This window comes from Geotrypetes seraphini, chromosome 1 (assembly GCF_902459505.1).
Source record: "Geotrypetes seraphini chromosome 1, aGeoSer1.1, whole genome shotgun sequence".
NCBI classification, from domain to species: Eukaryota; Metazoa; Chordata; class Amphibia; order Gymnophiona; family Dermophiidae; genus Geotrypetes; species Geotrypetes seraphini.
Window position 1 is genome coordinate 482,263,681 of NC_047084.1, and position 24,453 is coordinate 482,288,133.

At 45.1% G+C, this 24,453-nt stretch overlaps 1 protein-coding gene across 3 annotated transcripts in view; it reads left to right on the forward strand.

Moving 5' to 3' along the window:
* The window catches only part of JAK2 (Janus kinase 2), a 298,615-nt gene that overhangs the window by 175,178 nt on the left and 98,984 nt on the right, over window positions 1–24,453 (forward strand). For all 3 annotated transcript variants that reach the window (XM_033925632.1, XM_033925622.1, XM_033925643.1), the window contains one exon: window positions 24,029–24,163. In XM_033925632.1, the coding sequence (XP_033781523.1) occupies window positions 24,029–24,163 (135 nt within the window). The remainder of the gene's footprint in view (window positions 1–24,028; window positions 24,164–24,453) is intronic.

Consider the following 24,453-nt stretch of genomic DNA (forward strand, 5'->3'; position numbering starts at 1 on the left):
TAGATTTATCAAGCTTCAGTTTATGCAGTGCGATTTGAGGCTGTTTATTCTGCCACAAAAATGTAGTAAGACAATGTTCAATGTCATGGCAAGTGTGCCATTTGAGCAAGAATGGCAACTTGCTCAGTATATAGTTTATTTTAGGTAATAACATCATCTTGATGATATCTAAGCGACCCCACCATGTCAATTTAAGAGGGGATCATTCCTGAATGGATTCTTAGATAATACTTGGAATGTAATCAGTGTTATATTGCTCCATATCTTCCAGCGTGGGTCCCACTTAGATGCCCAGGTATTTAATCTTAACTGGATTCCAGATAAAGCCACGAGATACCATGGCATTAACTCTGATTTAGTCGTATTTAATTTGTAGCCAGAAACCAATGCATAGCTATCTATCACATTCAAGACAGATGGGATGGAGTCTGGGGTCACATAAATTATAATGTCATCAGCATATGCAGATAGTTTAATCTCCAGTGCTGCATGGACAAGTCACTTAATGGAGTCATCCGCGCAGATAGTTGCTAACAATGGTTCCAATGCCAAGTCAAACAGTAGAGGAGATAGTGGGCATCCCTGTCGAGTTCTTCTGGTAGGGCAGAAAGAGTCAAAGAGATGACCATTAATGCATAATCTAGTAGTAGGGGCATAGTATAACACCTTAATCATTTGAATGAATCGCTCGGGGAAGCCAAATTTTGAGAGAGTTACGAATAGAAAGGGCCATTCCACTCTGTCAAAAGCCTTTTCGGCATCCAGTGTTAAAAAGGCAAGTTTATTAGACTGTGATTGACATACAGAGATAATGTTTGTTAAAGTACGCGTGTTATTGGAAGAGTGTCGCCCACACATGAATCCAGTTTGGTCCTCAGAAATCAATGAAGGTAGGACTTCCTGCAATCTGGTGGCCAATAATTTAGCATAGATCTTGGCATCCACATTAATCAAGAAGAGTGGTCTATAGTTACCGACACGGTTAGGTATCTGTGCCCTGTTTAGGTATAACAATTATTTTTGCTTCTGTAAAAGACCCAGTCGCCTTCCCTTGTGTTGTCATGTGGATGAAGAACTGTTGTAAATATGGGGCCAGTGTTGACTTGAAGGCTTGATAAAATTCAACCATGATACCGGTGCTTTGTTTGTTGCCATGCTGTTGATCGTGTCGATTATTTCTATTTTCAATATAGGAGACATTAACCCATCATGGTCCGGTTCAGGCAGGAGGTGCAAAGTTACCTCATTAAGGAATGTGTAGGGATCATGAGTATCACAAGATTCTGTCATGTACAGGTCTTCATAAAAATTTTTAAATTCCCCTAAGATTTCGGGCGTGGTGGATATAGCAGTATTATCTGATCTGGTCAGGGTGGAGATAGATTTACATTCACTTTTTTGTTTTAGTATGAAGCCAGTAAGTGTCCCGATTTGTTGTTGTCGGCTTAATAATGAGCTGCTTGGACGAACACAGTATGTGCAGCAGTCTTCCTCAGCAGAGAGTTATATTGAAATCTATATTTCTGCAACTCTCCCAAAAGAGAAAAGTTATTGATATCAACTTGGTGTGCTAATTCTTTTGTTTTGATTAATTTCTCTAGGTTAAGAAGTTCTAAAGCGTTTTTTGTTTTTTTAAATCATTGTGCTAAATGAAATGATTATACCCCGAATATAGGCTTTGAAGGAATCCCAAGTGACATGCCAACTAGTCTCTTCAGGAATATTAAAAAGAAAAAATTCAGTAATAGCTTTATCAATATGCTCCTTAAAACCATCTTCAGTGAGTAGGTTAGAATTAAATCTCCAGGTCTTGGTTGGTGGTGATGAAACAATATTGTCTAACGTAAGCGTTATTGCAGCATGGTCTGATACAGAGGCAAACAGTGTTAAAATATGCTATAATAAATAATAGATACAGCTATAGTGAAACATACCTTGGTAATGTGCATGGTTAGCGAGGCAGACAGAATGTGATAGCATTTCAAGCTACCCATCAACATCAGCTATAATGAAGCATACCCTGACAGTGTTCATTGGAGTACTTATTTCAGGGACTTAGCTATTGAATCAGTAGGCGTGGATGTAGTGGTATACATATGGGTACTGTCACCCTTTGCAAGCACAGCAAAAGCCAGCCCAATTCCAATCACTGACAGTTGTATGCAGGCTACACTTCAAAGGAAGTCAATTTAGTTCATCAAATAGAAACACAATTGGATGTGTAACCATTCCCAGGCTAGACAAAGGTTACCAATTGAGGAGAACAGGCAGTTATCAATTATGTATAGTGATTTAGTTATTCAATTGAGTCAGCAGGAGGTCTAAAAAGTAACCAACTGCAAGCTTGGTCGATCAGGGTAGGATTCTGCTTCTCGATGAATTCCTCTAAATCCTTCGGGTTGGTGTAATCTCTGGTAGAATTCTGGAACATGACACTCATTCGGGTTGGGTAGAATATACCAAATCGGGCTCCAAGGTTTTTCAATTGTGGATGGTAGGCAAGTAATTTCTTCCAGGCTTCGGCAGTTCTCTTGCTCAAATCAGGGACGAACAGCAAAGTGTTGCCTTCATATTGGATAGGTGTCAATGATCTAGCCTTCTGCATTACTGGTCTTCGTGACATTTGGAGCATTGAGATAAAGCACCAGATTACTGCGTCTCAATGGCCACGAATTTGGTCTTGGAGGATGAAATCTACAGTGTCAGCATCTATGAGACAATCTTGTTTTTTCTTATTACATAGAGCATTTTGGACCCCAGTTCATTTACATATATTAGATAACTCCAAATCTAATAGATGCTGGCATTGTCATCTTGAGGTAGGGACTTGGATCATTTATTCTACTATTGTCCCTTTATACTGCAGTTATCCCGGGACAAGCAGGCAGCATATTCTCAACATGTGGGTGACGTCACCGACGGAACCCCCTAGCGGATGTTTTTGCAAGCAGACTTGCTTGAAGACCTTCAAGCTTGCGATTGGCCTGCGCATGTGCGCGTGCCCCTCCCACCCGACCTAGGGCATGCGTCTCCTCAGCGTGGCCTCAGTTCTATATTTTCCATGGCGCCAGAAGCACTGCTCCCTTGCTTGGCACAATCTCGTCCCTCTTGCACCGCGGCTTATTTGGTTACTTTCACTTAAGTCACTGTGCCCACGGCTTCTTTTTTCTTTTTTTCTGTTCGTATATTTTTGACTGGGTTCACCGGTCTTGTTCTGGCCGCCTGGCCTTGCAGGGCCGCGGCCGTCCTTTTTCTTATGTCCCAGCCTCGTTCCGGGTTTAAAAACTGTACTCAGTGCAACCGGGTTATCTCCATCACCGACCCTCATCGTTGGTGTGTGGAGTGCCTGGGTGCGGAGCACTGCGCTGAGTCGTGCCCATGTTGTGCGACTTTGCAACCGTGGGCTCTTCGTCGGAGGGTAGCCAAGATTCTCCAACTATTTGGCCCCATGGATCCTGCGGGACAGGCCTCGAGCTCAGCCTCAGCACCATCATTGGGTGCCTCGGCCTCGAAGTCCCCCTCGACCTCAAAGGCTCCGTCCTCGGCTCCTCCTGCTACTCTGGTCTCGGGTAAGTCTCCTCTTTCCTCCTCTGGTATGCCGGCAAAGAAACCTGTCTCAGAGTCTCATGTCAGTGCCGCCTCATCGGCGTCTTCGAGACATCATTCTAAGCGTGCCTCCTCACGTAGGGAAAACTTTTCCTCGAGGTCGCCCCCGAAGGAGCGCACTGCTGCACCTACGATCCAACAGCCTTTGGTCTCGGTGTCTATGTTCGAGGACATGCTTAAGGCTATACTTACCACCAGCTTACCTCAGTGGTGAGCCAACTGGTCTCAACCCAGCCTCGGTCTGACCAGCCTGAACGTCCTTCTCTCTTGTCTCAGGGCCATGCCCGCAAGACTCGTCGGGTTCCCTTGAGCGATTCTTCATCCCCCGAGTCACCTGTAACTTTTCAGGGATCCAGGACAGGGGCCCGCTTTTCGCCCGCTACTATGTTGAGGCTTGCCCCTCCTAAAAAGCTCCGGTCTTCTACGCCCCTTCGGGGCAGGTCTCCAACCGCAAAGCTTTCCAGACACACCCTTGTCCTCGAGTTGGACTCTAGTTTGCGTTCTGTGTGGACACCTTCCGCTCGTTCCGGGAGGAGGTGCCGGATACTCGGCGTCAGAAATTTCGTCTCCTTGAGGAGACCCTCTCGCAGCTCCGCCTCTATATGTTTCAGGCGGCCTATGACGCCTTCGAGTTGTCCTCGAGGGTCACGGCGTTTGCAATTGCCATGCCTCGCTTAGCTCAGGATTGTGGACAGGGATCCAAATCTCCAGGATCGTCTTGCCAATCTCCCTTGCGTGGGTAATGAGCTATTTGATGATTCCATAGAGGCCACCGCCAAGCGCCTCTCGGAACTCGAACGGTCCTTCGCTTCTCTGGTGAGACTTAAGCCGAAGACCCCTCCGATTCGGCAATACAAAATTCTTCTCCAGAGGTATCCGCAGAAATCTACTCCTGCATTCTCTCGTCCTCCTTCGAAGCGGCCGCAACAGCAGCAGCAGCAGCGAAAAGCTAAGGCTCAGCCGCCAGCTCCGGTGAAGCCTGGGCCGTCTTTTTGACAATTCCAGTCTGATCCTTTGGGCTCTCTTCCTCCTGGAGCCTTCCCCCCTCCCCATCGGGGGTCATCTCCATCATTTCTATACCTAGTGGGAAAGTCTTACCACCGAAAGTTGGGTGCTTTCCACCATCCGGGAGGGGTACTCCCTTCACTTCAGTCGCATGCCCCCGGACCTTCCTCCAAGAGAGTTTCCTTCTGCACGGTCTCAGCTGCCTCCCCTTCTGCAGGAAGCTCAGGCCCTTCTTCGCCTTCGGGCGGTCGAGGAGGTTCCTCCGGACCAGTGGAATACCGGATGTTATTCCCGGTATTTTCTGGTTCCCAAAAAGACGGGGGATCTGTGTCCGATCCTGGACCTCCGTGCTCTGAACAAATTTCTGGTCAGGGAACGGTTCAGAATGTTCACCCTTCCTACCATGTACCCCCTCTTGGATGAGGGGGACAGGCTGTGCTCACTGGACCTCAAGGAGGCGTACACGCACATTCCGATACACCCGGCCTCTCGCCGGTATCTGAGATTCCGGGTGGGGGATCTCCACCTCCAATATCGTGTTCTTCCCTTCGGCCTGGCGGCCTCTCCGAGGATTTTCACAAAATGTCTAGTTGTAGTAGCTGTGGCCCTGCGTCTCCGCGGACTGCAGGTGTTTCCCTACCTCGACGACTGGTTGATCAAAGCATCCTCGCGCCACGAAGTTCTGTGAGCGACGAATCAGACCATCTTGCTCCTTCAGAGTCTCGGCTTCGAGGTGAACTTCCTCAAGTCCCACCTCTGTCCGTCCCAGTCTCTGGAATTCATCAGAGCAGTCCTGGACACGGTTCATCTCCACTCCTTCTTGCCTCAGCCTCGTCAAGAGGCTCTTGATCGTTTATGCCAGAGGGTGGCCCATCTGTCCTCAGCCCTGGCTCGGCTCATGATGGTCCTCCTAGGTCACATGACCTCTATGGTTCACGTGACTCCTTTTGCTAGACTTCACCTCCGTTTTCCACAATGGACTCTTGCGTCCTAATGGAACCAGGATCGAGACCCTGTCTCTCGACTCATTGTCGCGACTCCTTTGTTGAAAAAGTCTCTCCATTGGTGGATGCTCTTCCAATCTTTCCAGTGGTTTTCTGTTTCATGCCCCCCCTTCGCAGAAGGTCCTCACGACGGACTCGTCGGCCTATGCTTGGGGAGCTCATCTGGACGGTTTTCGCAGTCAGGGTCTTTGGTCCAGTGCCGATTGCCTTTGTCACATCAATCCGCTGGAGCTTCGAGCGATTTTCCTCGCCCTGAAGGCTTTTTGTCACCTGCTTCGTGATCCGAGTGGTGCTGATCCGCATGGACAACCAGGTCGCCATGTATTATATCAACAAACAAGGGGGCATGGGGTCCCTGTCCCTGTGCCAAGAGGCGATATGGCTCTGGGATTTGGCCATCCGCCGCAACATATGCCTTCGGGCGGTCTATATTCAGGGCCAGCACAATTGTCTGGCAGACAGATTGAGTAGTCTTAGAAACATAGAAACATAGAAAGATGACGGCAGAAAAGGGCTACAGCCCATCAAGTCTGCCCACTCTACTGACCCACCCCATTAAGTCTGAGTGCTGATGACTTAGTTCCTTAGCTCGACCCTCGTAGGGATCCCACGTGGATGTCCCATTTATTCTTAAAGTCGAGCACGCTGGTGGCCTTGATCACCTGCACCGGAAGTTTGTTCCAGTGATCCACCACCCTTTCTGTGAAGAAGTACTTCCTGGTGTCACCATTAAATTTCCCTCCTCTGAGTTTGAGCGGGTGCCCCCTTGTGACCGAGGGTCCTTTGGGAAAGAAGATGTCGTCTTCCACCTCGACACGTCCTGTGACGTATTTAAATGTCTCAATCATGTCACCCCTTTCCCTGCGCTCCTCTAGAGTATAGAGCTGCAATTTGCCCAGTCTTTCTTCGTATGAGAGACCCTTGAGTCCAGAGACCATTCTAGTAGCCATCCGCTGGACTGACTCGGCTCGAAGCACATCTTTACGGTAATGTGGCCTCCAGAATTGCACACAGTATTCCAGATGAGGTCTCACCATGGTTCTGTAAAGTGGCATGGTTCTGTAAAGTGGCATTATGACTTCAGGCTTGCGGCTGACGAAGCTTCTCTTGATACATCCCATCATTTGCCTTGCCTTGGATGAGGCCTTCTCTACTTGTTTGGCAGCCTTCATGTCTGCACTGATGATTACTCCCAAGTCCCGTTCTTCTGAAGTCCTAGCTAGTGCTTCTCCATTCAAGGTGTATGTTCTGCATGGATTTCTGCTGCCGAGATGCATGACCTTACACTTCTTAGCATTGAAGCCCAGCTGCCATGTTGAGGACCAGTTTTCCAACATGATCAGATCCTGCGTCATACTACCCTTGAGACTGCTTTCACTTACTATATTACACAGTTTGGCATCGTCGACGAACAGTGCTACTTTACCCTGAAGCCCCCGGGTCAAGTCCCTTATGAATATGTTGAAAAGAGATGGTCCCAGGACTGATCCTTGCGGCACTCCGCTAGTCACCTCCGATGTCTCAGAGAGGGTGCCGTTGACCACCCCCTCTGAAGTCTTCCACTCAGCCAATCATTGACCCATGCAGTTAGTTTCTCACCTAACCCCATCGATTTCATCTTGTTTAATAGTCTACGGTGCGGGACACTGTCAAAAGCTTTACTGAAATCCAAGTACACTACGTCCAGAGACTCTCCCAAGTCTAACTTTCCTGTCACCCAGTCAAAGAAGCTGATAAGATTGGATTGGCATGACCTGCCCCTAGTGAATCCATGTTGACAGGGATCCCTCAGATTTCCTTCATCCAATATCGTGTCCAATTTACCTTTAAGTAAAGTTTCCATGAGTTTACACACTATTGATGTGAGACTCACTGGCCTGTAATTCGCAGCCTCTGCTCTGCAGCCTCACGAGTGGTCCATCCATTCCTTGACCCTGCGTCAAGTGTTTGCTCGTTGGGGGACTCCGGACATCAATCTGTTCGCGTCCCCCCTCAATCACAAGTTGACCCGATTCTGCTCCAGGGTTTACACCCCTCTCAGACTCGAGGCGGATGCTTTTCTGCTAGACTGGATGAACCTGTTTCTGTATGCGTTCACTCCATTCCCTCTGATTCTGAAGACTTTCGTCAGGCTCAAGTCCACGAGTGCCCCCATGATTCTGATAGCTCCTCGGTGGCACTGACAGCCGTGGTTCTCCCTTCTGTTGCAACTCAGTTCCAGGGAGCCTCTTCTTCTGCCTGTTTTTCCTTCTCTGCTTAAGCAGAGTCGAGGTTCTCTACTTCATCTCAACCTTCAATATCTGCACTTGACGGCTTGGTTCCTCAAGACTTAATGCCCTCATTCCACTTCTCACAGCCTGTGCTGGACGTCCTGGAGGCGTCTCGGAAGGAGTCCACTCGCCAATGTTTCCATCAGAAGTGGACCCACTTTTCATTTTGGTGTGCTACTCGGCAGCAGAAGCTGCTATCTGCCTCCTTATCTGCTGTCCTGGATTATCTGTTACACTTGTCTGGTGCTGGACTCAAGTCCTCTTCGGTTCGAGTCCACCTTAGTACCATTGCTGCTTTTCATCAGCCGATTGACGGGAAGCCTATCTCTGTTCATCCTGTAGTTTCCCGCTTCATGAAAGGCCTTTACCACGTTCATCCACCCCTTAAACCTCCTCCTGTGGTTTGGGATCTTAATGTGGTCCATACTCGCTTGATGAAACCCCCGTTCGAGCCGCTAGTGCAGGCTCACTTGAAGTTTCTTATTGCTCTAACTTCTGCCCGTCGGGTCAATGAGCTTCAAGCCTTGGTAGCGGACCCACCTTTCACTGTCTTCCATCATGATAAGGTGGTTCTCCGTACCCATCCTAAGTTGTTGCATAAGGTTGTTTCTGAGTTCATATCAACCAATGCATTGTTCTTCCTATGTTTTTTCCGGAGCCACATTCTCACCCTGGAGAGGTGACTCTGCATTCTCTTGACTGTAAGCATGTGCTGGCCTTCTACTTGAAGCGCACCGCTCCACATCGTTCTGCTCCCCAGCTGTTCCTCTTTCGATCCTAATTGCTTGGGTCGTTCTGTTTCTAAGCGGACCATTTCTAACTGGTTGGCCGCTTGTATCTCTCCCTGCCGGGTCGAGTCACGGGCCACAAGGTCAGAGCGATGGCGGCATCTGTTGCTTTCCTCCGCTTTCCTCCACTTGAGGAAATCTGTAAAGCTGCCACTTGGTCCACGGTTCATACGTTTACCTCACACTACTGTTTGGATACTTTCTCCAGGCGTAATGGCCATTTTGGCCAGTCCGTTTTGCAAAATCTGTTCTCCTAACTTGCCAACTCTCCCTCCATCCCATTCTGGTTAGCTTGGAGGTCTCCCACATGTTGAGAATATGCTGCCTGTTTGTCCTGGGATAAAGCAGTTATTTACCGTAACAGTTGTTATTTAGGAACAGCAGGCAGATATTCTCGCAACCCACCCACCTCCCCGTGGTTGGCTTCTTTGTTAGCTATCTGAACTGAGGCCACGCTGAGGAGACGCATGCCCTAGGTCGGGTGGGAGGAGCACACGCGCATGCGTGGACCAATCGTAAGCTTGAAGGTCTTCAAGCAAGTCTGATTGCGAAAATTTCCGCTAGGGGGCTCTGTCGGTGACGTCACCCACATGTTGAGAATATCTGCCTGCTGTCCCTGGATAACACCTGTTACGGTAAGTATCTGTGCTTTTTGGAGGTCTATTTGGGACCAAGTAAATAGTTTTTTAGAGAATCCAGTGGCTTTATCATATGATACTATCTTATTTGGTACACTTATGAGCGCTAAGAGTCAATTATTTGTAAGCAATAACAAGTTACTTTTTATAATGACTGGGGTTGTTATGCAATTCATTTTAAGGAATTGGAAAAACTGGGATAGATTGAACTATACATTCTGGTGGGAATCCCTATGTTATACCTTTAAAATGGAGCGTTGCATGGCCATACAACAGGGACGTTTCAGGACTTTTATGGATGTTTGGGAAAACCAAAAAAACCCCCAAAAAAACTCTGTGGAGTGACGATGTTCCTAAATGGACTTTATTTGAAAGTATCAAAGTTCCAAAGGTACACTAAAATCATCCACATAAAATAATTCCATCCACATAAAAGTAAATCATCCACATAAGAGCCTTAAAGGACCTAGTCCGCTAGGGATACAGGACCCAACACGGTCCGCGTTTCAACAAAAAGTCTTCTTCAGGGGTCCCTGGGGGTCCTATAAAGGTGTGTACGTGGGAAACAATTGTGTGGTGAACCGGAAGTGAGACACTGCTTGCATTTGCAATGGAAAAAGGAGCCATTGGCTAAATTTTGTAAAGTGGAATAACTGAGTTTTAGTTTATTAGACGTAAACATACACATCCAGGGAGGGTGGGGGGAGGGGAAGGGTGTGGAATTGGAATTTGACTTAGGGATTTTATGAATTGTTTCATTAATGTTTATTTTATTCGTATATCAAGTGGGAGGGTGGGAATAATCTAATTGTATATTAATGTTAGCAAGTTACATTGTGCTTGTTTTATAATATCCATATCTGTGAATTAGTTGTTGAACAATTGTAGCTGAATAATTTAATAAAGAAATTTAAACAAAAAAAAAAAAAGTAATTGGATATCGCAAGATTTTCAAGATCAAGGGTCTCAGATATTTGCTGTTAGGAGACTTCGTTGCTGGAGTGCAGTGTGCATGTTCCACTTTAAATTCCCGCTCAAAGGTAATGTCAAGCACCTTCGGTATCAGAAGTTCAACAAATTTAACATCTGTGCCCTCCTTTCCATCTGGTAGACCAAGAATCCGCAAGTTGTTATTACGGGCACGATTACTAGCATCATCAATTTCTTGTTCCAAAATTGTGATCTTTTTGATTTGCCCTTTGATTTGCTTAATATGTTCCTCAGCGGCAGCTGATTTAACCTCAAGATCAGACACCCGAAGTTTAAATTGGCTCATTTCAGCTGTCAAGTTAGCCAACTCTTTTGATTTCTTTGGTTTCATTCATAATTTCCTCTTTAGAATCTGTCATAATTTCCTTCAGTGTCTTAAGTTCCTCTAAAATCTCAGAATTGCCGCCATTTTCTGAGATTGGCAGCGGTGTCTTTGAAGGAGATCTTGGCTCACATTTGTGCCTTTTTCCAGCTTTGTTAGAAGCCATTTTACCCAATTATTCAGATACTCATGTAGTAGAGATGTTTAGAAATAATAATATGAAGTGCAAAAAAAGAATTCTTAGAGAGTGTTCAGTCCTTTTCTAGTAGTTATTAACGCCATGGGGAGAGCAACTCAATCAGGCTGCCATTTCTCTCAGGCACTCTAGCGCCCCCCTTATGATGAGAGTTCTAAGCTCAGTGGAGTTGATAAATGTAAGGTTGAAGTCCTGAGGAGAAAACCAACAAGTTGAAACCTTCTTGAACTTGGAAAGGCTAATAGACCATTGCGAGTTGAGGACCTATAGATACTGAAGCAAAGAAAGAGGCACTAAGATCCTGATTCAGTATAGGGTGCCTGTTCTCAGAAGCCGCCTAAGCAGCTTTTGAGAATTGCACATGGGTGTCCTATATAGAATCGCCCTAAACCACCTAACCACCACTCTAACTAGTGCCCATGTTATAGGCGCCAGTTAGAGGCTTGCATTGCCACTGAACTGATGACAGCAAGGGATCCCACTGCAGTGATCAGTTTAGCAGCTGTGGCAGGGTCCCATCCCCCCCATGAAGACATCCAGCAGGAGGAATACCCATTTTCTCCTGCCGCCACCCTGCTGACACCTCCCCCGGCAGGAAGAATGCCCCGTCCTATGGGGGAGGGCCTAAGGGATCTGGCCAATCGGAATCTTAGGCCATTTCCAGTGCATCCCACAATGCACTGGGAGACAGACCTAAGATTCTGATTGGCCCATGCGCCTAAGGCCCCTCCCTGGTGCATCCCACAATGCACCAGGATGGGACAGATCCGCCATTCAGTTGAAGGCAAGCCTGACGGACGGATGGAGGAAGCATCCGGCCAGTCAGCTACTAAAGTTAGGGGGGTTTGGGTAGGCTAGGGAGGTGGTCCAGCTGGGCTAGGCCGGGGAGGGGGGTGTTCTGGCTAGGCTGGGGGGTCGGCAGCCTACCTTCGTGGGGGGGGGGGGCAGCATGTGTCCAGCAGGAAGGACTGGGCATCCCTTCTGCCATGGTTATTAAGGGTGGTTGGGGAGTTGTCTAACAGGAGAGACTGGGCTGCAGGAGGAGCTTCCTAGATGCAGCATATAATGATAAAGGTTCATGCAGCCTTCTTTTGTGACTTGGAGCAGAGGCAGATGTTTTCCTTCCGTTTGCCTGAATTTTTGAATATTCTATATTGATGTCATCCTTGGACTGAATGCCTCTCATAAAAGTGCCCAAGACTTTCTTGGATAAGCTGTTGTGTGCTGTTAGTCCATTTTAAAGATAATAAAAACAAAGAAAAAGGATACTTTTTTTATTAGACTAAATTATAACATTTTTTGACTAGTTTTCAAAAGCCAGAACAACCTTCCTCAGAGCAGAACAGTGTGAGAAGAAAATGGCAATATCAGAATATATAATTAGAATATAAAGAAGTATTCCAATGATTGTTTTGAGGGGAAGAGTAGTGGTGGGAAACAGGGAGAAATGAACAGGTGATCAGAATGTGACAAAGCAGTATAATTTTGTGGTTTATAATGTGATAGGAAACCCAGATAAGTCCTTTCTTGTTGCTGTGGAAGTATTCTCTCATACCTTCAAAGGTTTTATGTTGCTGCATAGTTTTAAAATTGTCACATGATATTGTGATCATAAGGTCATTTCTGGTGCAAAAGATGCATCAGCCTTGACCAGTGGATTATTTTCCTCTGTGTAAGTTGTGTAGAACACAGTTCTTCAACCGTCGGTCCGCAAAAAAATCTTGCCGATCCGCAAAGGATTCAGGACCCCGCCGCAGCAAAAGGTGCCGGCGTCAGCTGACTTGCAACTTCCTGTTGCCGTCGCTATGCCGGCACTCCTGCCGGCCACCACCGACTCCTGCCGCATCTGTCTCCTGCTCCAGCCTTTGTCTCCGCACCCCCAGAAAAGCAGTGGCAGGTCTATGTGCTTTTAACTTCGGCACACAGCTGCCCCTAAGCAGTATTTTAGCGCGGTTTCATGAGGCAGCCTTGGGGCCTTTGGTAGGCTAGCCCACATCGCATCATCGAAGCGGGCCGGCCTACCAAAGGCCCCGAGGCTGCCGCATGAAACCGCGCTAAAATACTGCCTAGGGGCAGCTGTGTGCCGATGTTAAAAACACACAGAGCTGCCGCTAGCCTACATCGAGGAAACATTTGCTGGAGAGGGAAGGAGAGAAGGGAGTAGGGGTGCTCCTGGACAAGAGAGGGGAAGGGGCTACTGCTGGCAGGGGAGAAGGGAAAGGGAAAAGAGTTACTGTTGGATAAGGGGAGGAAGAAAGGGAGAAGGTACTGCTGGAACATTGGAAGGAAACAGCTGGCAGGGAGATTAGAGGAGGGGAAGGAGTCAGGATGGAATGGAGAGATCAGATGAGGGAAAGGGGAGAGACAGAGGAATGACAACGTAGAGAGAGATTGATGCTGGGAAGGGGGGTCAGATGAAAAATAAGGAAAGAGGGACAAAGATGCTAGATCTGGTGTAAGAGAGAGGGGCATAGAAAGAACACAGATACCATATAGGAGGGGGAGGGGTAGGGGTAGAGGGAAGACAGTGGATGGAAGAGGCAGATGCTGGATTGAAGAGACAGAGGGCAGACGCTGGATGGAAGAGAGTGAAAAGACGATGAAAGCAGAAACCAGAGACGACAAAAGGTAGAAAAAAATAATTTTATTTCTATCTTGTGATTAGAATATATCAGATTTAAAATATGTATCCTGCTAGAGCTGATGTTAGACATAACTGGGGAGTGCAAAGCCCAGGCAGTGCATCTTTAGCTTCCAGCTGGCTTAGGGCTTTCTCTGACCAGGAGGCAGTTGCCCTCCCTCTAACACCATTCCTGCCATGTGTGACTGCGGTATTCTGTTAGCATGATATTTGTGTAGCATTCTGTAATAATTTGGCTTATTCAGTTTTCTTGATAGTAGAGGGGATATATGTGAAGGGGAGGGGAGACGGGGGTTTTGTTGATCCATGCCCTGTATTATTTATATTTATAAAATGACAATTGTACAGAATATTGTTTCTTTTTATACTTTAATAAAATATGTTCAGTATAAAATCATAACTATTTGAGGCTTGTGCGGATGGGATCAGATGGTTAACGGGACCGAGCTCGCGAGGATAGGGCGGCAATGGGGTTTTAAAAAATTTCAGTCTTATTAGTTTGCTGGTCCACGAAATAATTTTTTTATTTCCGCTGGTCCATAGGTGTAAAAAGGTTGAAGAACACTGGTGTAGAAGACCTCATCTACCTTTTTCGGCTCCGCCTCCTTCCTCATTGGGCTGTGCTGAAGCTCCCATGTCTTTTCTTCTACACTTGAGTTGGAAGATGTTTTTCTGATCTGCTCTGAGTGAACTTTATTATTCTCTGCTTTTTATCCAGATTTGGAGGCTTTTCAGTTCTAAGATGTCCCCGGTGAATCTGGATGCCCAGTTGTTTTTGCTTGATGAAAGTCTTCCTACAAGCACTTTCAGCAGTGCACGTATCAGGAGTGGATATGTGCAGGCCGTTTATTGCAGCTGACAGACCCCAGTCCTGGGGGAGTAATTAGTGTCTCAGAGAGCTATCAACAGCATTGTGCACTGTTGGGGGTGCTTGACATTCAATTTACTGACATCAGTAGTCAAAACAAAGGAAAAAGACAAGTCTCTCAATTCTTCAGCCAAAGATTTGAGCTCTAGTTCAGCAGTGCCCAGAGAAAGTTGTACACCCCTCCCCCCTGGGGCCCATGGTGTGCCAGGTAATGCTATCCGGGGTTGGAAATTCTGGTTCACCTATAGAGAGACAAATGGCTCAAATTGCCATTTCACCCGACTCTGCTCAAACAGAGTTCAGTTGCCTTGGAGGATCTGGAACAATATAGGCTTCTAGCATGGCTCTTGAGCGTGTGACCTTAGTGAGGAAGAGCTACTCAGAGGTGGTTATTGATTCCCTTCTTGAATCTAAGAAACCAGAGACTGTTGCAGGCTATGCTTTTCAGCGCTGGTGTGCTAAGAAGAATGGAGTGGGTTAAGGCTCCAATGGAAGTAGTCCTAGCGTTTCTCCAGGATGGTCTTGACAGGGGTGTGGCTGGTGCCCCCCTCAAAGTATTAGTATTAAGACTGTTGTGTTTTAGGGCTCAAGAGGAAGAGGTGTCATTGGCCTTTCATCCAGTTGTCGCCAGGTTTTTGAGAGAATTGCAGTTCCATCTGCCTCTAAACAGCTGTTTCCAATGTGGGATCTTACCTTGGTTTTGCAGGCCATCACTAAGGCAAGATGCGTCTCTAATGGATTTTACCATTAAGATGATTTTTCTAGTAGCTATTGCTTCAGCCAGAAGGGTTTCGGAGCTACAAATGCTGTTATGCAGAGAGCCTTCCCTCAGGTTTAGGGAGGCAGGGGTCATTAGTTATTTCCATTTCTAGATCATTTATAAATGTTAAAAGCAGTAGTCCCAACATAGAACCCTGGGAACCCCACTATTTACCCTTCACTATTGAGAATACTGACTATTTATCCCTACTTTCTGTTTTTTAATCTTTTAACCAATTCTTAATCCACAATAGAATATTGCCTCCTATCCCATGTCTTATTTCAGTATCTGTTTTAATCTCCTGCAATAATCTTTCTAAGCATTTTCTCTTATAAAGCTATATGGATATATATGTGCATAGAAAGTAAGTTCACAGACAAAACGTTTTTATATCACTTACAGGAAGGCATTCCAAGGGGCGGCATTTGGGTAGAACTGTAGTGTATATGTGTATTTTACCAAATACAATGTGCATTTTTGTCCCAGAAAGCATTCCTCGTCTATAAGTGATGTTTTCTGTAGACAACAGATTGATGACACAAAGTCCCTCACCCTCACCAAGAGTTGCATTCTTTCTTGAGCTGTGGAACTAGCTGAGGGTTGAAGAGACCTCTCAACACAAAGAGCTGTGCATGCTCAGAATTTTACACTAGATTTGAATTTTGAGAGGGTTGTCCTGACCAAGCACCATCATATGTGACTGTCTCTGGGAGAAGATAACCAGAGTCTTGGATTCAAAATGTTGAGAATGGACAATTTTTCATGTCAATACATATTTGAACTTCTATAACTTCTTTAATTTTTCCACATACAAGGGCGGGATTTGGACTATTAGAAATTTAATGAATTTTGTTAGAGCAAAGTTCATTTTTTGTTTTTGGTGACTTTAGTCATCTTTTCCCAGAGATGGTTACAAATAATGTTAAAAAAAAAAAAAAAAAAGGACCCCAAAAAACCACCCTAATATTGGGTACAGTAAGGAAAAATCAGTATTATACGAGAAAATCCAATCTGTAAATCATGAGTAAATTGAAATCCTATGAGGAAATGGATAAATACCTCAGTAACCTATACAAAAAAAAGAAGTACTCAGCCTCTACCGCAAAAATCACCATCATCAGTCAGAAGAACTCCATTTCTAATCAAAGCTCTCTAAATAAAATACTGATAAACAATGTAGAATCTTTGAAAAATGCATAGCAATTAGATATAAACCATATAGACTCACTGTATTATATAAGTCAAAAAAATTATAAACAGAATAAAGAACTTAATGCCCATCCAGCCTCCTACTATCCACAGAAGATGCCATGGTGGAATCTATCCTCCCCATCATTAATTCCTCCCTCTCCACGGGGACAGTACCACTCAGCTGGAAGTTGGCTATTATCAAACCCACATTCAAAAAACCCACCCTCGACCCTAATGAACCCAGCAACTACTGGCCAGTCTCCAACCTCCCATTTGTCTCCAAACTCCTAGAATGAATAGTGATTCACCAATTACACTCTTTCATAGAAGAACAACTTCCTTGTCCCCCGCACAATCTGACTTCCGAACAGGCCACAGCACAGAGTCAGTACTCCTGGATATCATAGATGACAGTTGGTCGATACTCGACAAAGGCAGCGATGCCTTACTGGTCCTACTTGACCTCAGCGCTGCCTTTGACACTGTCGACCACCACCTCCTCTTATCCAGACTCTGTGACCTCGGAATAAAGAACTCTGCCCTCCAGTGGTTCACCTCCTTTCACCAAAGAACCCAAATAGTCCTACTAGGGCCACACAAATCTGACCCCAAACCTATCAAATACGGTGTCCCCCAAGGCGCCCTTATATCCCCCCTCCTATTTAACCTCTACATCAGACCTGTCACCGATATAGCCCAGAAGTACAACATTAAAATCCACTCTTATGCCGATGACATCCAGCTACTCTTCCCACTAGGCAAAAACCAATCATCCCAAATTGCCAACCTCCAACTCTGCCTTTCCGACATGAAAACGTGGATGAATAACAACAAACTACGCCTCCAAGACCGAACTTTTATGGATCAGGAAAAAAACTACCAAATACACACGCCCAACACTATCCTGGGATTCCACCTCACTAACAGCAGCAGATCAGGTACGCAGCCTAGGATTAACTTTAGACGGCCTTTTGTCCCTGTCCACCCACATATCGCGAGTAGTTTCCACCTCCTTCTACTACCTCCGCCAACTGAAATGGATCAAACCCTACATCTCCAAACCAGACCAAGCACAACTCCTCTACACCTATGTTCTCTCCAGGATGGATTACTGCAACTCCCTATTTAACGAAGTGGCCAAAAAAGATCTAAAACGCAGCAATCCACTTCCTACACAGCCTCAACTACCACGACCCCATCTCCCCAGCCCTCCGCGCAGAGCACTGGCTTCCGATCAACCAATGCTGTGCATTCAAGGCCCTGGTAATAGCCTACATAGGATCCAAGCTAACCCTATACATCCCCACCCACCTCCTCCACTCTGAAACGGAGAAAAGCCTATGCATCCCCCCAGGAAGGTCTCTCCTGTCAGAAACTGCCCGCAACGCTCCTACAGCCACTTCATCCCCAACTCTGGAACCAACTCTCCCCCCCTAACCCCCCCCCCCCCGCAAATCAGATTACAGAACTCATTGATGACCTTCCGGAAAGTTGTAAAGACCCTCCTCTTCAAATAAAATTCCAACTGTAATCAACCCCCACCACCCCCTAAATTTCTCCCTTCCTACTGCACTCCTTCTCCATTCTTAACCTATACTTAAGTTGCTGCATAGTCTTTGTACTATCCAAATGTATTCCACTGTGAATGTTTGCTTGTAACCCGTTCTGAGCTACTGGGAGGACAGGATAGAAATTGAATTAAATAAATAAACAAATAAATTAACAGTTGCAACAGCTAGAAGAGTCTACTTAAAACACTGTTATAGGTGAGGAATAGTGCTTTCTTTTGTACATATTTATATCTGCTCTGAGGAGGGCTTTATGGCCCTGATTTTATAAATGGTGCCATTCAATATAGCTGTCAATCAACTGCTAGGTGTCTTTTATAGAATCGTGCTTAGTAGCATCTAACTCAACTAAAGCATCGGTAGGTGTCAATAGTAGGCACCTGTTTTATTAGGCCAGGGTTTTCCTGGCCTAATTTACCTTCGCCTAACACCAATGCCTGTCATTCCATGCCCATTCTCTACCCTAACCACACCTACTTTTCAGCAACTCACCGAGTTCCACGCAGAACTCAATCATCATTTTTATTTTTTAATTAGTTTTTAATGACATCTTCAATTACCTTACCAATTAATATAATTAATTTTGAGTTCTGCACAGAACTTAGCTAGGCACCACTGATCTAGCTGCCTAGTGGTGCCAAATAGAGGCCTATATGCACAAAGGTTTTCCTGTATGTTGCATAAAAGTGCTGTTTCTGCGCTGTCTTTTTATGCGTGTAGAGACCATGTAGTTTTATAAGACCCATTTGCCACATATAGTCAGTGACTGTATATTACCAAATATTCCCACCCAGAGATGTTGGCAAAGAAGCGAAGATCCAAGGACAAACTCGAAGCCATCATCAAGTTTCAAGTTTTATTAAAATTTAATATTCAGAGCATGTACTTCGGCCAGATCAAGTTTCAAGTTTATTAAGTCTTGATGAATCGCCTAGATGGTTCTTTGGTGCCCTGGCAGGAGTTTCAGCAAAAGGAGGGAATTTTGTCCATAGATCACTTTGCTTATTTGCAGTTACAGCATTATGTACATTCTCTGGGGGTGGAGGGTCTTCACTGTGGTCTTGGTGGTAAGCTTCAGGGTTTTTTTGCCCAGTTTCTGGATACGGACCTTATAATAACACTGTTGCATAAAACTCTATTGGATTACTCCTGCTAGATCTTGGGAGTCTTTATGTAAGCCCTAGGCATCCGAGTTGGGTCTTCGCCCTTAAGATGTACGACCTAGGCATCTGAGTTTGGTCTACACCCTCAGGATATTGGTAGCTATATCCGCCCTATTCCAACTCTTTCGGGGTCCGCTGAATTATGGAAGTGTTAGTTTCGAGTTATTTCCAGAGCTTATTTTACGCAAGTTCAATTATTTTGGGTGGGTTTGGCAGTCTCTCCTCAGTGTGAAAAATGCACTTTAGATTCCGAGTCTTTTTTTCACGCTTTTTGGAGTTGCCCGGTGGTTAAGGTTTTTTGGAGATGGGTGATATGCTATTTGGAACATCTGCTGGGGTGTTCAATACCTGTATCCTCTCAGATTTCTTCTCGATAAATTTGAGTCTTTTCGTTTGCCTGCCAAATCAGGGCAGTTATTTGTTCGTAAAGTTGGTCTCTTGGCTAAAAAGATCATTTGGGGGGAGTGGACCTCAGCACACTCACCATCCTATTAGGTGTGTTGTAATTGCTTACATGCACTTATGATTCTTGAGAAAGGTCTGGTACGTGGTTCCTTTGGTCAATCCAAGTTTTTCCTTCAAACCTGGGGACCATATATTAATTCTTTGTCTCACCGAGCTCATAGTTCAGTCTTTAACACTTTAAAGATTTAACTACCCCTTTGGTTGGGGTTCTGCTCCTTGGTGAGCTAGAATGCCTGGTTGCTTCTCCCTTGTTATTGTTTTGTTAATTTTTGTGTCTGTTTAATTCTTTTCTTTTCTTTTCTTATTCTTTTAGGGTTTGGTATTGGATGGTTTTGTTAGCTGCAGTTTGCTTGCTAGATTGACAGCAGGGGGATACTAAGAGGTTGCGACTTTGTTTTTTCTTATTTCCGGGCCTATCAGAAACAAGGACTCTGGGCTATTGGTTAGTTCCTTTCTGCTGGTGCTATTTGGATGGGTTTTTTTTTTTTGGGGGGGGGGAAGAGGGAGGGTTTAAATGCAATATTTGATGATGATGACAGTTTCCTTTGTTCATAGCTAATGTTCATTTCTATTGTTGCTTGTTACCTATTCTATTCATTCTCATCAATAAAAATGATTTACAGTCAAATTTAATATACCGCCCAAGGGCTATAGCCATCTAAGGAGTTTACAATTAAAATCCTCCATACCTAAGAAAGCAGGGTTAACAAAAGCAGGCAGCAAGAAGGGAATAAGGAAATCTAAAAAGCAGCAAGGTGAAGTCACAAAGCATCAAGTACAGACAGTACAACAGAGAGCACTCCAGATGGATTCACTGTACTGTCCACAAAACAGTCTCTTTCTTGGACAGAAGCTGAAACTTATTCACAATGAAATAAGTAATTTTTCAGCTTTGAGGTAGAGACAGTTATCAATCCTACCAATGCTCCCTGTAAGGATTGGCTTGGTGTGTGCAAATTTTTTCTCATTTGAGCGACAAACTTTTTCTTGTGAGCAATAAGTTCTAAAAAAGCAACAATTTTCCAGATTTGTAAGTATTTTTGTGAGCCACTGTGTAATAATATCTGTGAGTGATGCTTCTGGAATGTATGAGTAACTGCTCATTTGCTCAGCTTAGATGAGTCTCAAAGTCCCTCCTTGAGGGCCGCAATCCAGTCAGGTTTTCAGGATTTCCCCAATGAATATGTATGAGATCTATGTGCATGCACTGCTTTCAATGCATATTCATTGGGGAAATCCTGAAAACCCAACTAGATTGCGGCCCTCAAGGAGGGACTTTGTGATCCCTGGCTTAGATGGAACATAGATGCTGATATTGACCTTAAAAGATGTCCTAGGGAGTGCATTAGAGAAGAAAGGTGGCAAGGAATTTATAGATGCCATTATGTAAAAAGTTTCGAAAAAAAGAATGGACCGTTGGATTTAGAAGGAGCTGCTCTCAGCACAGGTATCAGTTGCCTGCTAAGTTTGTGATCTATTACAGTGTACTCCCCAGAAATTTTTTCCAGCCGGGTGGCATGAAAAAGTAGCCGGGTGGGGCGGGATGGGGAAATTTGGTGGTGGGGAAAATTAACCCCCTCTTTTACTAAGGTGCATTAACATTTTTAGCACATGCAAACTCCCGCGCTACATGGGAAAACTAACGCCAGCTCAATGCTGGCATTAGCGTCTAGCGCGCGTGGTAATTCTGTGCGCACTAAGCACACACTAAAACCATTTTCGCAACTTAGTAATAGGAGCCCTAAATGTGTACTATTTTTATTAGTTAATTATTATTATTTTCCAATGCTCAATATGACTTCCTTTTTAAAGGTTTGACACTTGTGCCAAAATATTTTTACCAAATTTAAGAAGCATCCAATGCTAGAAGGGAATAATTTGATATTTGCCCTCTTTCAAATGGTATAGAGGTTTAAAAAAGGAAAAGGCGTTAATGAAGTTATTAGGTTCAATCTAGCCATTTATTTCTGCATGAATTTAAACAACTAAAAAAAAAGATAAATATAGCTCATCCAGTCATACAAGAATGGCTCTACAACAGGAGTGCCCCCACTTTTTGGGCTTGTGAGCTACTTTTAAAATGACCAAGTCAAAATGATTTACCAACAATAAAATTTTAAAAAACACAAAGTACACTGTACGCAGAGAAAATGTTAATTATCATTTATATTCCGTGGGTTTTCAAAGAGGTCAAGGCAGATGACTTTATGCAATGTCACCTCAGGAACAACTATACAAAAATAGACAAATATACCCCCTCCCTTTTTACTAAACCACAATAGCGGTTTTTAGCGCAGGGAGATGCGCTGAATGCCCTGCGCTACTCTCGATGCTCATAGGCTCCCTGCGCTAAAAACTACTATTGCGGTTTAGTAAAAGGGGGGCCATGGTGAAAAATATAGACAGCAGATATAAATTCTCAAAACAGATCACTAAATTGAAAATAAAATCATTTTTCCTACCTTTTTGTCTGGTGATTTCATGAGTCTCTGATTGCACTTCCTTTTTCTTACTGTAAATCTAATATTTCTTTCTTTCTGCTACTTCCCTTTTCTTTCTTTCTTTCTCTCTTTCTTTCTTTCTCCCCCTGCCCCCTCTTTATTTCTGCGTTTCTTTCTCTTTCTCTCTCCCCCCTGCCTGTCTATCTTTCTCTCTCCCCCTGTCCCCCCAAGCCATCACGCCGATTTCTCCATTTCCCCAATTCTTTCCCTACCCCCTAAGCCACCAAGCCGATTTCTACTTGCTGCTTCCCTGAGCTAGGCCAGGCATGTACAAGTGCCAGACTCACAAAACTTCACCTCTAACGTCAATTCTAACGTTGGAGAGGAAGTTCCAGGCCAGGCAGCGATTGGCTGGCCCAGAACTACCTCTCCGACGTCAGAATTGACGTCAGAGGTGAAGTCTTGTGAGTCTGGCACTTGTACTCGCCTGGCCTGGCTCGGGGAGGCAGGAAGAAAAAGATTACAAAGGCAATGCAATCAACTCACATTGCCTTTGCGATCTACTGGTCAATCGCGATCGACCATTTGGGCACCCTTGCTGTTATGGTATCCTGTCCTGACCTGAGGAAAGAGGTTTAGTCCCAAAAAAACTGCCTTATTGCAATTTCCTATTTATAAACTTTAATTAATACAGTTACAACTTGATTCTACGTAAAGCAACAAAAAAATTTTTTTCTAACTTTTGTTGTTTCTGCTTTAATTATCTTCTCTTCGCTCTCTTCTTTCTATTTAGTGTTTGTCCTCGCTTCCTTCCATGCAACATCTGTTCTCTCTTTGCCCCTTCCACCCAGCCTCTGCCCTCTCTCTCTCTACCCCTTCCATCTACTGTCCACCCTCTCTTTGCCCCTTGCATCCACTGTCAACCCTCTCTGCTCTTTCCATCCAGTGTCCGCACTTTCTCTGTTCCATATGGCATCTTCCCTCTTTCTATGTCCCTTCAATAAACTGTATATTCTGTGCCCTTTCTCTCCTTTGTACATGATTCATTTCAGATTCACCCCCTCCCCTATGCTCTGGCATCTCTCTCTTCTCCTTTCCTTCCTTCCTTCCCATTCCACCCCATGGTCTGGCATCTCTATCTCCTTCCCTTCTCTCCCTCCATGCCCTGGCATCTCCCTCCTCCCCCTCCCCCCATATGCATTGGCATATCTCCCCCCTCCATGGTCTGATAGTTCCTTTCCTTTCCCTCCCTCCAATAGTCTTAGTGTCTCTTGCCTCTCCTCTCCCTTCCCTGGTCTTCCTTCTCCCCTCTCTCTCCCCAATTGGGTGCTGCTGTAGCAGCACTTCTCATCCCCCGCCCCCTCCCCAATTTGGTGCAGCAGCAGCACTTCTCTTCCCCTCCCCCCTCCTCAATTGGGTACAGCAGCAGCTTTTCTCTTTCCCTCCCCCATTGGGTGCACCAGCTTTTCACTACCCCCTCCCCCCAAAAAATTGGGTGAAGCAGCAACATTTCTCTTCCCTTCCCCCCAAAATGGGTGCAGCAGCAGAATATTTATCTTCCCCCTCCCCTCCCCTATTCAGTACAGCAGCAGCATTTCTCTTCCCATCCCTCCCAGCTCACAAACCTGTCAGAGTGGCTAGGGAAGTTGTAAGCTTCCCTCTATCGCTGACCTATCTTTCATAGGTCAGCGATGGAGGGAAGTTTACAACTTGCTGCTTTTACTTACTTCAGGCCTTCCTCGTTGCCGGGTCCTGCCACTTTGTTTCTGCGAAGGCAGGACCCGGCAGCGAGGAAGGCCCGAAGAAAGTAAAAGCAGTAAGTTGTAAGCTTCCCTCCGGGGCTCTATTGTGTGCGTGCTGGCTTCCCTTCTCTTCCCTCCCCCCCACGGGACGCAACTTCCGGTTTCGGAGAGAAGGGAAGCCAGCATACTTTTTTTACATGCAGAAAGTGCTTACTAAAATGACACCCTTAATTGGCAATTTAGTTGAATTTAATTTAAACCTGATGCATATCTATGTGCATATGTCTACTCTTTGTAGTGATTATTATGTAATAAAAATATAACACATTTATTTACATTTTGTAACATTTACATTTTTTCTTATTTTAAGCATGAAAGCCTTGGACAAGGTACCTTTACCAAGATATTCAAAGGCTTAAGGGAAGAAGTTGGAGACTATGGTCAACTGCACAAGACTGAAGTCCTTCTAAAAGTTCTAGATAAATCACACAGAAACTATTCTGAGGTTTGTTTTATGTTTTTCAAAATATTTGCACATTTGTTGCTTTGTTTGAATGGATTTTTTTTGCCATTGCTTGCAACAAATTTATTTGCACACTAAAAGAACGTGGCAACTTCAACAGGAGCAAAGATCTGAACAGTATTTGATTGTGGGAGATTATTGTAGTGCAGTGGTCTCATACTCGCGGTCCGGGGGCTTTCGGGGAGGGGGGAAGATTTGTAAACTATAAAGAATTTTGCCTCAGGCAAAATTGTCATTTCTTTAATACGACATGAACTATTTTTTCTGCGGCC